Source organism: Xyrauchen texanus, chromosome 8 (assembly GCF_025860055.1).
Source record: "Xyrauchen texanus isolate HMW12.3.18 chromosome 8, RBS_HiC_50CHRs, whole genome shotgun sequence".
Classification (NCBI taxonomy): Eukaryota; Metazoa; Chordata; class Actinopteri; order Cypriniformes; family Catostomidae; genus Xyrauchen; species Xyrauchen texanus.
Genome location: NC_068283.1, coordinates 25,447,831 through 25,461,635, shown reverse-complemented (window position 1 = coordinate 25,461,635; position 13,805 = coordinate 25,447,831). Strand labels below are relative to the sequence as shown.

Below are 13,805 nucleotides of genomic sequence, written 5' to 3'. Positions count from 1 at the left end.
AAGCCTCTTACTCTCTATGGTTCAGAGAAGGCATCGCTTCAAAGCCAACCTCATCATTCATACAGACAATAACTATCTGATCTTACAGAGGTCCAAAACATAGACGGAACGAACTTTCAACCTAGAGCCAACCAAGCAACACCAAGAACGCAAGGAAACTCTACGACATGCAAGTACATCTCCAATATTGTACTCAAAGTGATGGTGTATTAGTTTAATACTTTGGGTAATCCGCTAGCAAATCAATGTAGACTCAAATAAGCTTAAATGGTTCTTAAGGCATTGTCAACAGACTCCACAAAGTTTATTTTCACTGTATTGATCATTTATTTCACATTCTGTCACTCTTCTCACCAAACTGTCTCATGTATATATGTGTTAGATTAGATTTATGTTTAGAATAGCAATAAGGTTTGTCTGTATTCAAAGATGATTTGACTGTGGTATATTTTGATAATCTCATCCCTGTTTCTAAAATGTTTCGCTTCAAAGCTGTACCTAAATATGAGTAATATTATTTTCAATAAGCCATGAGAATAATATTCCTCCAATAAGTGAATTAATCATAATTCACTTATTAAAGCTAATTCCTTACAGTAGAAATTGTGAGCGGATACAACGGGACGTTGTATTACGAATTTAATGGTGGAGAATTTTATTCAGACAAATAATCTAGTTATTTGTCATTTATCAAATTTATAATGGTTGTCGTATGCGACTGATTCCATTATAAATTGCCTTACATAGTAATGTAGAATCAGGACAGTTTAATTTAGTTCATAGCTCACATATTTTGAGACCCTAGATTCCCTTACATATAATGGTGTGAGAATGAGGGCACTTTAACGGTTCCCTTCTAAATTTAGCATACCAAATACCCTTACAATGTGAACAAATGGGTTATGTCTGCTATACTGTATTTGTTTTATTTATTTAATTTGTATTGCTGTAAAAACAAATGAACAAATAATATCAGCAGTCCATGTACTTTTTGACATCTCAGACGTGTGTGTGTGTGTGTGTGTGTGTAAGCGCTAATGTAAACTAGACTTGGCTGCGTGCTCCTATAATCGCACTCGATCAGCATGTTTTCCCTGCAAGTCTACAAGTTTTAAACTGTTATTGTGGTGCTTTGTGATAGTTTGGCAGAAAACAAACATATATGGCTGAAAGGAAATAAACTAAACTGTCTGCATTCTACGTCATTATTATATAGGGAATTTATAATGGAATTAGCCGCATTCGACACCCATAAGAAAGCTAAATGACAAATAACTAATTATTTGTCTGAATAAAACTCTCCACCATCTTACAGCATCCACTCACAATTTCTATTGTAAGGAAAAAGCTTTAATAAAAGGAATTATGATTAATTCACAAACCCAGATTAAGGCGAGTCACTATGCCACCACAAGGACTTAAGAGTGCATTGGGAATTGGGCATTCCAAAATGGGGAGAAAAAGGGGAGAAAAAGAAAAAGGTCTGGAGATGTACTTGTGTGTCGTTGCATTTCCTTGCGTTGTTTGGTTCTTTGGCTCTTTGTAGAAAGTTCATTCTGTTGATGTCTTGGACCTCTGTTAGATCGTAGATGTTCGTTGCCTGTTGCGTTGATGGATGATCACGCGGGGCTTTGAAGCAAGGCTTTCCGCAAAGAGGACTAGCAAATCCAGTCACGTGTGCTACACCGTTCACCTGATTTGGATGTAAATACCCTCAAATTAAAGCTGAAAGTCTGCAGTTAAAGCACATCTTGTTCAATTCATTTCAAATCCATTGTGGTGGTGTATAGAGCCAAAAAGATTAGAATTGTGTCGATGTCCCAATATTTATGGACCTGACTGTAGCAGGCCATAAGATGGAAATCGAGCTCACAGTTTTCCAGCTCGGTGATCTGCTGAGGGAGACAGACCCCGATCAATTCTGGCCAAATTTCTGAGATCATCCGATAAAGATCTTTTGTTACATGAGGCAAGGAGTAAAGGAAGGCTTTCTTGAAAGAACCACAGCATTTTCTTGTTCCCAGACTTTGCGAACTCGACAAGAGTGAAATGTGATCGATTCAAGGAATGCAATAAACGTTTACATCAATGGAAGGTCACTTTTGCAATAACATTCCCGGCCAAATTGAGAATAGATGTTAAAGATGGCTGTTAAACATTCACATGCCCACAGCAAGTGATGTTCTTCATAAAGTCAATGGAGTGAGTGGGACATGTTGTGGTGCGCATGTTGTGGCCGGGTGGACCGGCTCACTGAACTTCTGCCTGACAGTTTGAGGAACCTGCTCGTTTTTTTGTGTTGGTGCCGCCTATCAGCTGGAGTTAATTGTGTGGAGAATTTCTTGCAAAGTTATTGGAGTGAGTGAGTAAGTCATTTGCTTGTACTCCTGTTGCAGCCGAATGGACCGGCTCACTGAACATTCGTTTGACTGTCAGAAGAATCTGTGCACTCTTTTTGGGCTGGTTCCGCATAGCGCCTGGAGTTTATTTTGTAGAATAATACACCTTTAGGACAGTTTTATGGATGCTAAATGCTCTTTGTGTTTATTCTGCCTATTGGCTGGAGTTTGCTTTATAGATTATCTTTGCTGTGTAATTCTATCTCACAAAATGTTTATAGAATCACCGGACTTGCGTAATCTGACAGAAAGTTTGTGTTTGAGTTTGAAGGGATGGATGCCAGTTAGCACTGTTGAGCGCAGGGTTAATGCGCACATTTTTCTTTTTTCTGTTTGTTTGGTTCTGGGGAATGTACAGGGTTTGAATGTTGCACTAATGTTGGAATGTGGTCTTTATAATCCAGTTTTTTACACACAATCAATTTTTTCTTACATGTCAAATGTTAATATGAGTGGATTCTCTCTCTCCACATGGAACGTGAATGGGTTGGGGCATCCCATAAAAAGAAGGAAGGTTATTTCTCTTCTTAAGTGTAAGAAATATGATATAGTGTATCTTCCAAAAAAAACGCACCTTTCCACAAAGGAAGCTGAAAAATTTGGAAGCATTTTTTTTAAAGTGCTGGCTCGATTAAGAGTAGGGGAGTCATTACACTGATAAACATCTACAATTCAAATGTCTCAAACAGAGTAAAGATAAATTAGGAAGAGTCATTATTATTTTAGCTGAAATTCAGGGACAAAAAGTCTTATGTTGGGGAAAATGTATGCACCCAACATTGATGATAAGGACTTTTTTATAACAGCAAAAAAGAAATGTCCCTTTTTCAGGACATTGTATTTTAAAGGTAATGTTGTAAAAAAAAATAATAACTTTACAGATATTTATTGTAAAGAGATTAAACATTATTTTCCATGCTTGTTTAATGACCCATAAACAATTAATGAACTTACACCTGTGAAACGGTCATTAAGACACTAAAAGAGACGGTAGGCAATTAAAGGGCACCTATTATGGAATTTTGAAAATTACCTTTCATGTAGTGTGTAACATAGATTTAAGTGAACAAAAACATCCTGCAAAGTTTTATATATGAAAGTTCACCGTAAAAAAAGTTATTGTCTCTCAAAAGTAGGAGTCGACTCTGAGTCAATGTAATGAATCGTTTTTCCAATGAGTCATTTTCCTTTTCGTTGTGACGTCAAGACAAAAAATTATCAAATTGGCCGTGCCCACTCATTGTCCCGCAGACACCAGGGAAAACTTGAAAACATCATGTCGACAACAAGACGCTGTGTTCTGAAGTGCATATCAAAACGACCTTTTTTTCACTGCCCAGGGACGAGCATGTGAAGAATCAGTGGCTAGAGTTTATATTTACAACCATACCACACAAGTATAGCCCGAACCTTGTGCTGTGTTCGCGTCATTTTAATGACGATTGCTTTACGAACATGAATGCTTTCAAGTGTGGATTCGCGAGCCGGTTGATACTGAAGGAAGGTTCAGTACCAAGTTTATTTGGATCAGCTTCCTCCTTCCATCCTTCCAACCTGTAAGTATTATTAATAATTGTTGCTTTTATGTGTTTTTTAGCATGCTTAATAAGTATTTGTGTGTGTTGTGTAAGTTACGCTCAGCGCAGCTTCTAGGTCTCCAATGTCAATTTTTTTGAAATATGTGAAATGTTTGTCGATGTTATTGGAGTTGTCATAAAGAATAGAGCAATAACTTGTAGTAATGCAGTGCTTTACCAATATGTTTATGTGTTGGGCTAACGCAAACAATAACTGATTGGGTGTTTACCACCGAACTTTGGGCTATGATCGCTAACATAAATCAACTCAAATTCCTTCTCTGATTTTGATTTTTTTACTACAAAAGCGGTGATGGGCGTTCCGTTTCCGACAATCTCTGCACAGAGCATACCAATCACAACTGACTGGGTCATCTGACCAATCACCGCAGATTAGCGTCACGCAAAGGAGGGGTTTGGAAAAATGAGTCATTTAACGAATCATTTGGGAGTTGGTGAGCAAATCAGGTAAACATAAATGCATATTATAAGACAACAAAAGTGTTTTTTGTCATTGCATGCATGTAAAACTGTTGTTGGTGACTCCCAAAACAATATTAGGAACATTTTAAATGCCATAATAGGTGCCCTTTAAGGTTACAGTTATAAAAACTTAGGACACAAAAGAGATCTTTCTACTGACTCAGGGTCCCTGATCATCTGCTTGAACATGCCTTAGGCATGCTGCATGGAGGCATGAGGACTGCAGATGTGGCCAGGGCAATAAATTGCAATGTCTGAACTTTGAGACACCTAAGACAGCACTACAGGGAGACAGGAAGGACAGATTATCGTCCTTGCAGTGGCAGACCACGTGTAACAACATTCGCACAGGCTCAGTACATCCGAATATCACATCTGCGGGACAGGTACTGGATGGCAACAACAACTGCCCAAGTTACACCTGGAGCGCTCAATCCCTCCATCAGTGCTCAGACTGTCCACAATATGCTGAAGACTGAGGGCTTGTAGGCCTGTTGTAAGGCAGGTACTTATCAGACATCACTGGCATCAATGTCGTCAATGGGCACAAACCAACCTATGCTGGACAGGACAGGACTGGCAAAAAGTGCTCTTCACTGATGAGTCGTGGTTTTGTCTCACCAGGGGTGATGGTCGGACTCCTATATATCGTGGAAGAAATGAGCCATACACTGAGGCTTTTGCTTTACGCAGATTATATTTTATTATTCGTCTCCGACCCTACTAGATCCATGCCTTGCCTCCACAGAATTATTAATTTATTTTCCAAGTTCTCAGTATACAGAGTCAATTGATCTAAATTCAAAGCTTTGTCTCTGACAGGTACTGCCCAGTAACGGCTTTTCAGTTGGTTGCCTTCCAGTGGCCCAAAAAGGGCATTAAGTATTTGGGCATTTTTATTACCTGCAAATTTCATTTTGACCCTTTATTAAAGGTTGTGATGTTGGCAGGTGGGCTTCATTACATTTATCTATGATTGGGAAAGTTAATGTTATTCAAATAAATTGTATTCCAAAATTCAACTACCTGCTACAGTCTCTCCCTGTAGGAATGGTACAGGGAGACCATTCATTTGGAATGGTAAACGTCCCAGATTACATTTCAGTAAATTGCATAAGCCGATTTACAAAGGTGGGCTAGGCCTACCCAAGATTTTGTTTTATTATTATGCATTCAGTCTCAGACATTTGGCTCATTGGTCGCTTCCACCTGAGAGTGACCCTCCCTGGTTTTGTATTGAACAGGAAGTTATTGCCCTTATTTTGCCATTGTAAATCCTTTCTGTCAAACTAACTCATATGGACAAAAGTGTCCAGAGTGTTTAATTCAGACATTTATTTAAATGTTGCTTCGCATATGTCTGAACCAAAATTAAGTATTAATATGTTCCCTTTCTGCTGGACAGAGTGGATTTTGAGGGAGGTTAGTATGCTCGGTGTCTTGTATGAGAGTGGAGTGTTGAGATCCTTTGAAAATATGGTTCAACATTTTGGGATCCCCAAGTCTCAATTCTATAGGTATTTACAGATGTGCCACCTGCTTTGTACTATTTTTGGGAGTAACATACACCACCCTAATGCGGCAGATACTCTGGAAGTGGTGATTACTGTTTTTGGAAAAGGTCATGAGGCATTAGTGTATTACTCCCTACTAATTCAAAGGAGCTTCAAGTTCTCTCAAGAGATTATGGGAGAAAGATAAACTTGGTATTGGAGGAGGGAGTGTGGGCTAGGATTCTAAAAAACATCAAGTCTACATCTAGAGATAAGGGTGTGCCATATGCACTTTAAGATTTTACATTGATTCTATTGGACCCTATACAATACAACCAGATTGTATAGGCTTGGTCTTAAAGACACGCCCACCTGCTGGTGATACCAATCAGAATGGGGCAGTCATTAATACAGGGTATAAGTGTTATAGCCAGTGTTATGTTCAGCAGACAGGTCGTTGTTAGGGGATGGAAGTTGGCTGGAACACACTAATTTCAAGAGTGGCACACAGAGATGGGCAGGGTAGCAGCATTTGAAGAGATGTCATATAAAAGGCTAGGCAACTTGGAATGATTTACTAAAAAAATAGGGCAGTACTTAGCCTTTTTATAAGGCTCTCAGGAAAGGGCATTGGTGAGAGATTTATAGTTTTAAATGCAAATATGATTGTTGTTGAAATTGTCAATTTTATCCTTTGTGGGATTTTTATGTTCTGCTTTACTTTCTTTATTTGTTGATTGTTATGTTTTTATTTTATTGTGTTTATATTTTATGTGTAGCAGGATTTGACCATGGCGGCCATGACCATTTGTTGGGGGTTAGGGTGGGGTTGGGGATTGGGAATTAATATGTGATAATAGTTGATTCTGTTAATTTATATTGTTTTATTTTGTATTCAGTATAAGAATCAATAAAAAGTGTTAATCTGAAAAAATTCATTAACATAAACATTCCTGAAATGCAGAAAGAATTTCAATGATATTAAACATGAGGAGTTTTATCCTGAACTGTTACCATTCTTAGTAAAAATGGCATGAATAACACAAGATTAGAGATTATAATAATTGATTTGTCAGATATAAGTGATTACAAATCACGACACATATTTTAAAAGGTACATCAGGCTATAACCATTAATTTGTCAGCAAAGTACAGTGACTTTGTGTGTAATGTTCAAGGAATAAGATGAGATGTCTTCACATTAGGATCATGCAAAGTCACCTGTCTTTTAGCACTTTAGTGAAACAAAGTAACTTCTTCATTAGCAACTATTTGCAAAATACTAATCACAATTTCTCATGATCTGATGATTCTAGTTTAAGTGTAGCAAACTGGTTTATATCGAAGGACAAAAACAGAGTGTTTTAGCCTCTCCTGGGGTTTCCAGGGAGTGTGATCTAACACAGGGGTCAAAGGGGATTCCCTGATTTACACCATATATGAGAAGGGGTCCTCTTTATTCACAGATTTTCTTTTGTACGTTTTATTGGCCAGATGTTCATCTTATTTAGCTGGGCTAGGCCAGACCTTAGGGAGCCATTTTGTCATTCTCTTGTGGAATTTCCAGGGGCCTATGAGCGTGGAAATTAACAATACTTCGGCCTATGAGATCCTACAGTGTGTTCTCACCAAAAAGCGATTATCACTTCAGATGACATTTATTTATCCACCGAGTCTTTTGGAAAACGTTTATGCTGCCTTAAAGTGCTTTTTGGAGCTTCAAAGTTTGGTTACCATTCACTTGCATTGTGAAGACCTACAAAGCTGAGATATTCTACTAAGAAACTGTTCGCGTTCTGCAGAAGAAAGAAAAGAAAGAAAGAAAGAAAGAAAGAAAGAAAGAAAGAAAGAAAACAAGACACACATCTGGGAACTATACCTTTGAAACAATGAAAGGTAAATGTTTTGCAGAGGATAATATGGGTTGAAGTGAATGGGAAATAACTGTCAGCATCCTGCCTTCTGTCTGTTTTCTTGTTTACACTTTAATGGCAGTACCCTGACACACTATTTAATGTTGTTTCTTTGCTGTTATTTTGTATCTCTTCCATTTGTTTCTGTTCTCTCTCATACCCTGGCCCTGCCCCCTCATTTCTCTGATCTTCTGTTAATTTGCTACAGCTGCCCTTCTCGTTTGTCCGCCTGATTTCTCCCTCATAAGCTGCCTTTGGAGGCTGTATATGGAGGCAGGATGAAAAGAAGGTGCTTTTCAAACTGTTCGGAGACCAGTTTCCTTTAGAGTTCCATTCATTCAAAACAGCTGTCAGTTAAGCCTAACTGATTAGGCAGCTGTCAACGTTTTCATATGTAGCCATTGTTTTCTCCTTGTGTCTCTTGTCGTTTGTTGGATTTTTCCTCTTGTTTCCCTCCAGTTCACTCATGTTTTCCCAGTCGGACTGGTTAGTTCTGTTTTTTTCCCCCTTTAATGGGATTTTTTGTTTTTAGTCTGTGTTGACCTCTGTCCGGGTTTTTTTTTTTCTCAGCTTGTCTTAGTATTTTTGTTAATAAAGTCTTTAGCCTTTATGTCAGAAGGGGCGTGTTGACGTGAAAGACGATGGAAAGCATGTTTGTGCTTCAGCAATGTTTTTGTGAAGTTACTTAAATTTCAGTGTTTTATTTCAATAACATTAATGTGATATTTAGTACAGTCGATTACTAAATCACACTTTGTGGGGTGTTTTTAAAGAAATGTAATATATTGATATTGGTTTTTTTTTAATAAAATGTTATATTTTGTTTGATAACATAAATGCATCATATTGGTCATGTAAAATTGATGCAGGTGTGTTTAATTATGCTTATACACTGGTGAAAATAAAAGAGCTTTTGCTGTCGTTTATTGTGTATTTGTTTAAGTTTGGTGTCTTCCGTAATTTGTTTCCCACTTGAATGCAAGACATGTTGTAATAACCAATGTTGGACTCGGAGGTAGGAGCTTCCCAGGTGCACCTGAAGACACCATTAATAAAAGCTGTTTTATTTTACATAGATCTGGGATGCCACATTGTGTCTGCTATGTTGGGAGCACATGACCAGCCAAATACTGCTCATTTATCTTGGTAGCTTCCCCATTTTCAGGGATTTTTGCTCACAGAATAAATTAATCATGCCTGACTCTGCATAGTGCATTTCTACAGTACAACGTCATCATCAGTAACCGATGATGTTTTTGCATGATTCTGCATCCATACCACTAGGGCTACAAAATAGTTGTAACTACAAAATAATGACATTCTTTTTTACAAGGACATTATGCTCTTTCTCTACCCTGAATTTTACTATGCCAAATTATTGTACATTGCCTTAGGAGAGTGCCACTTTAAGGTAGTAAATCGTTTTAAAGAACAGTCTACTGAGAGGTAAAAGGAGGTGTTACCTGAGGGGCAGGTGCTCCTTAATCTTGGTAATGAGGCCCATTGATGGATCGGACTGCATGTACATAGTGGCCAGAATTGCTATGGCAACAAAAAGCCAGGAGGAGGGGCTAGCTGGGTATACACCTTTTATGATTCTGTTCTGTCAAAAAAAATTAAACATTCATAAGTATTAATGCAAGCATGTACATAGACATGCATGCACACACATTTGGGCAACACAAATGCCACAAATTCTTCATCTAATAAACCGCCACGGTATTGACTCAGCTAAAAGTTTATAGTTCATTTTGGCAGCAATACACAAAGGTGTTTTATGCAAAACAATGGAGCAGAACTATCCAAGGATTCTTGGAATTTTATCACTGAACAATAATGCAGTTTGTGAGGAGAATGAATCACTTAAGGAGACAAATTTTCCTAAAACACAAAATGCCTGTATCTGGTTCTGGTATGGTGTTTTAATGGCGTTAGAATAAGAGCACACAGATATCTTCTGTTTACAATAAAAACACAGACCATCCCTCAGAGAACTTTACCGAGTTATTTATTTGTAAAAAGACAAGACTAAATACAAAGCAGTGCACTGAAACTTAATGTTTTATGATTTGTAGAGCAGAGACTGAGACACGAACACAAATAATGATAAGCACACTCATTCCAGTGACTGACCCTAATCCTGCTGATGCGTTTCTTCCAGGACCGCAATCCGGAGAGGTAGATTTGATTGAGAGCCTGGTAGGAGAGGTGCAGGTTGATCCCCTCTGGAGTGATGGTGAATTGAAACGCTACTGCCTGGTGTGCCTCTGCCATCGCTTTATAGATACAGAAAAAACACAATCTAGGCATTATACAAAACAGTGTATGACTAAAATATAGAAAGCACAATATGTTATGTTTTTGTTTTACTGTAATGGTTCTCCCCTTTAATAATGAAGATGTACAAGTCCAGAAGGGATGGCATGAAAATTCCAAACAATACATTCAGGAAGACCATAGAAATAAACAGTTGTCATTCTACCATTTGATCCACATCTGGTAAACATTTGCAAAAATGCCAGGAACCCTGTTTTTTCAATGTTAAACCAAACTGTGAGGAATAAAGAAGCTTTAATTATGACATCAATGCCCCCCAGTGGTGTCTTATATACAGTTTTTGACATCCATTGTAGAGCTATGATTTCACCATTATTATTATTATATCATAAAATCAGTAAATATAAAGTAGGATTATTCTCAGTGCTTTAATGTTGTCTTGTTTTTCCCCATTTGTATGCGTGTGTGTATATAAATTAGAGAAATGATTGTACCCTAATATTAAAATAGTAAAAATAATATTAGAAACACGGTGCACTTGAGCAACATAATAGAGTAGGATTTGGCAGTGGAACTCAGTTTAATATGAAAATGATGTGGTCAAGCAGAGATGGAATGAACAGTTATGCAAAGTCAGCAATTATGATGTTTGTACATTAAGGCCTGTAGCATTTGGTGGAATTGCAACAAAGGGACTTGCTGTGGAGTAACAGATGCACAAAGGATGCTAAATAGGTACACCCTCTTCATCCAAATCACTTTCTTGCACCAGCAAGCTAGAAGTGAAACACTCCAGGAGCATTTTTCCTGATAATGTACTGTATCTTTATATCCATGCATTCCCCAGTCATTGTGTTACCACTACAAAAGAGGTCTCCAAAAAATCCCCCACACTACATGAAAGCAATATTCCTGGTTCAACACAAGTTAAGCTCAATAAGCAGCATGTTGATTACAACAAAAATAAATTTAAACTCATCCCTCCTTTTCTTTAGAAAAAGCAAAAATCATGGTACAATGAGGCACAAATATGTGGTGATAAGATGATTAGTGATTGTATTGTGACTCAATAATTGCATTCATATCTGATGTATGCATTAATGTATGCTTTGACCTATTTTATGAACTTTTTGTCAGTTGAGGTGGTGTGAATGCACGGAAGTGGTTTACTAGTCACTTGACACATTGGATCACTCTATAAAAATGTTTGGTTCAATTAACGAGCTTGTGAAAATAACTAATGAAAGAATTATGTGTTCCAAGTACCTATGATTAGCAGTTAATGCCTACACCTGAAAGTGATGGTACTGAACGTTAAAAGAACCCTGTGCAGTTGTATAATGATATTATACACTGAAGACAGTTAAGCAGAAACATTTGTGTTCGCCTGTATTAAACTATGTGAATAAATGCATATATGAATTTTAGAAAAGCTGCATGGATAATTATTTTTTTTTTTAACTACGAGAACTTGTTTTCTATGGATCTACACATGCTGAACTGATAGAGCACAGTGACTCCATTTCTAATTCCAATGAGGTGCTAACAATGGAAATGAAAGGGGGCCAATCTGTAAACATTCAAATACTCACTATTTCAAAAGTATAGCCTCAAGACAAACAATATGCATGTCACTTACTAACCTTCTGTGCAAATTTATATCCAATTTTACATTTACATTTATGCATTTGACAGACGCTTTTATCCAAAGCGACTTACAGTGCACTTATTACAGGGACAATTCCCCCGGAGCAACATGGAGTTAAGTGTATTGCTCAAGGACACAATGGTGGTGGCTGTGGGGATCGAACCAGCGACCTTCTGATTAACAGTTATGCGCTTTAGCCCACTACGCCACCACCACTCCTTATTTTGTTATACTGTAAAATTGCGATTTAAACAACTTTACAGCAAATATAATACACAAGTTTTAATGCAAGTGTTTTTAAACAAGAATTAATGTAAGTGCTTATATAAAATTAAAATCTTCACATTTCTGCCTCCAAAAATTGGTCTAATTTATTTCCATTGTAAGTGCCTCACTGTAACCTCAATTTTTGCTTTCTTAAAGAAAAGGAGGGACGAGTAGAAATACATTTTTTTGCTGTTGAGCTGAACTTGTACTGATCCAGTAATATATATTCTTTGAAGGAGTTGCATTGACATTACAACGACCAAAGGACACGAAGGGGTTAAATAAACAGCATATTCACAGAAATGAGACAGAAAGCAAAAATGAAAATTGGACAAAGAAATTGTATCCGGTTATGCGTAGTCTGTGTCGGCGATTAAATGTTTTTGTTAAACATTAAACCTGGATTGCATAAGGAAAATGGTGAAGGTAGAAGACAAGGGGGTGGTTTGGTAATGACTAGAGCAATTATACATACAGAATGCCGTTAAACTGGTTAAACGTGGTTGCAGTAACGACACGCGATTGCGAGAGAGAAAAATAATTTACTCAGGCTCACAGTCATGTAACCCCCCGCGCGCAGAGCTAACTTGAAGCGCACGCGTCGGCCTGTCTTTACTATGAAGAGGAAACATCACGAGAGACCACCCGGTGATGGAGCGCTACGCAATGTTTGGGTGTGGCGTCATTACTACAAATTTTAGTTGAATTTAAAATCCCCTTTTGAGAAATAAAAACTCCGTTCAAACGAAAGCACGGTGTAAAGCCTTTTGGGTTTTGGTTTATTTTTGCTTCTAGAACAACATAGAAAATATCAAACGTGTTGCATAGATTTGATAGTTTGTTACACAGTTAAGTGCGTGCTATGTTTTAAAGTTATCAAAGTGACCTGCTTTTACATTTCTGAAGAAAAAACAAACATAAGAACTAGTTTTTATTGACAACACTAACCATGGAAATGTCAGCTTTACGCACTGTAAGTCCTACAGCACTCAAGAACACTTTACTCATCACTCACACGAGAAGACCCGCACAATCACCGGTTACAAAACTCTTCAAACCAAAACAAACGATAATTTTTCGTTTTTCTTTCTTACACAAAATTATGACATGATTAAAAAGGCATACCTGTAGATTTGAAGGCAGCTTTCTGTCACAGAAGTAAAGTTAACGCTCCCCACCCTTCCACTTCCAGAAAATGCATACCTGGGCTGATCTGTCATCTGCGTAAACTCAGTGCCCCTCATTTACATACGTGATGACATCACACCTTATCGACGTACAGCGTTAACTGAACTAAATATAATCTTCTAAACATAAAGTCTTACAACTTCTCATTAATATGATAATGTGATGCCTAATTACAAAGTCCTCAGTTTTTCCTACATTTTTAACCCCAAAGTTAAGAGAAAGCTGATTTAACTGACAAAACTCCAACACACACAATTCATAGGTCTGCTTATAATAAATGAGCACAGCACATGGACTTATTCCATAGCAGATTTTAGACACAACAGAAAATAAAAAGTGGGAAATTAGAGAAAGTAAAAGTGAAGGGAACTGCTCAGATTTTTTATTGTTTATTGTTCTTTATCACAGGCAATAATAATAGTGCACTTTCATTTTTTGTTAACACAGACATTTATTTTCTTCTCATTATTTTTTCCATCCATCTTATTGACTTGCATTTCTCATGAAAAAAGTTCCAACTGTGCGCGATGGGGATGAAAGAGTACAACTTTACAATCTTA

General features: G+C 37.4%; 1 protein-coding gene across 1 annotated transcript in view; it reads right to left on the bottom strand.

The window, feature by feature from the left end:
* Positions 1–13,291, bottom strand: part of LOC127647174 (carnitine O-palmitoyltransferase 1, liver isoform-like) — a 59,980-nt gene extending 46,689 nt beyond the window's left edge. The window contains exons 1-3 of the mRNA XM_052131275.1: positions 13,183–13,291; positions 9,999–10,141; positions 9,329–9,468 (exon numbers count right to left, since the gene is read on the bottom strand). Coding sequence (XP_051987235.1) covers positions 9,329–9,468; positions 9,999–10,139 — 281 coding nt within the window. The 5' untranslated portion in view covers positions 10,140–10,141; positions 13,183–13,291. The remainder of the gene's footprint in view (positions 1–9,328; positions 9,469–9,998; positions 10,142–13,182) is intronic.
* Between the last annotated feature and the right edge of the window lie 514 nt (positions 13,292–13,805).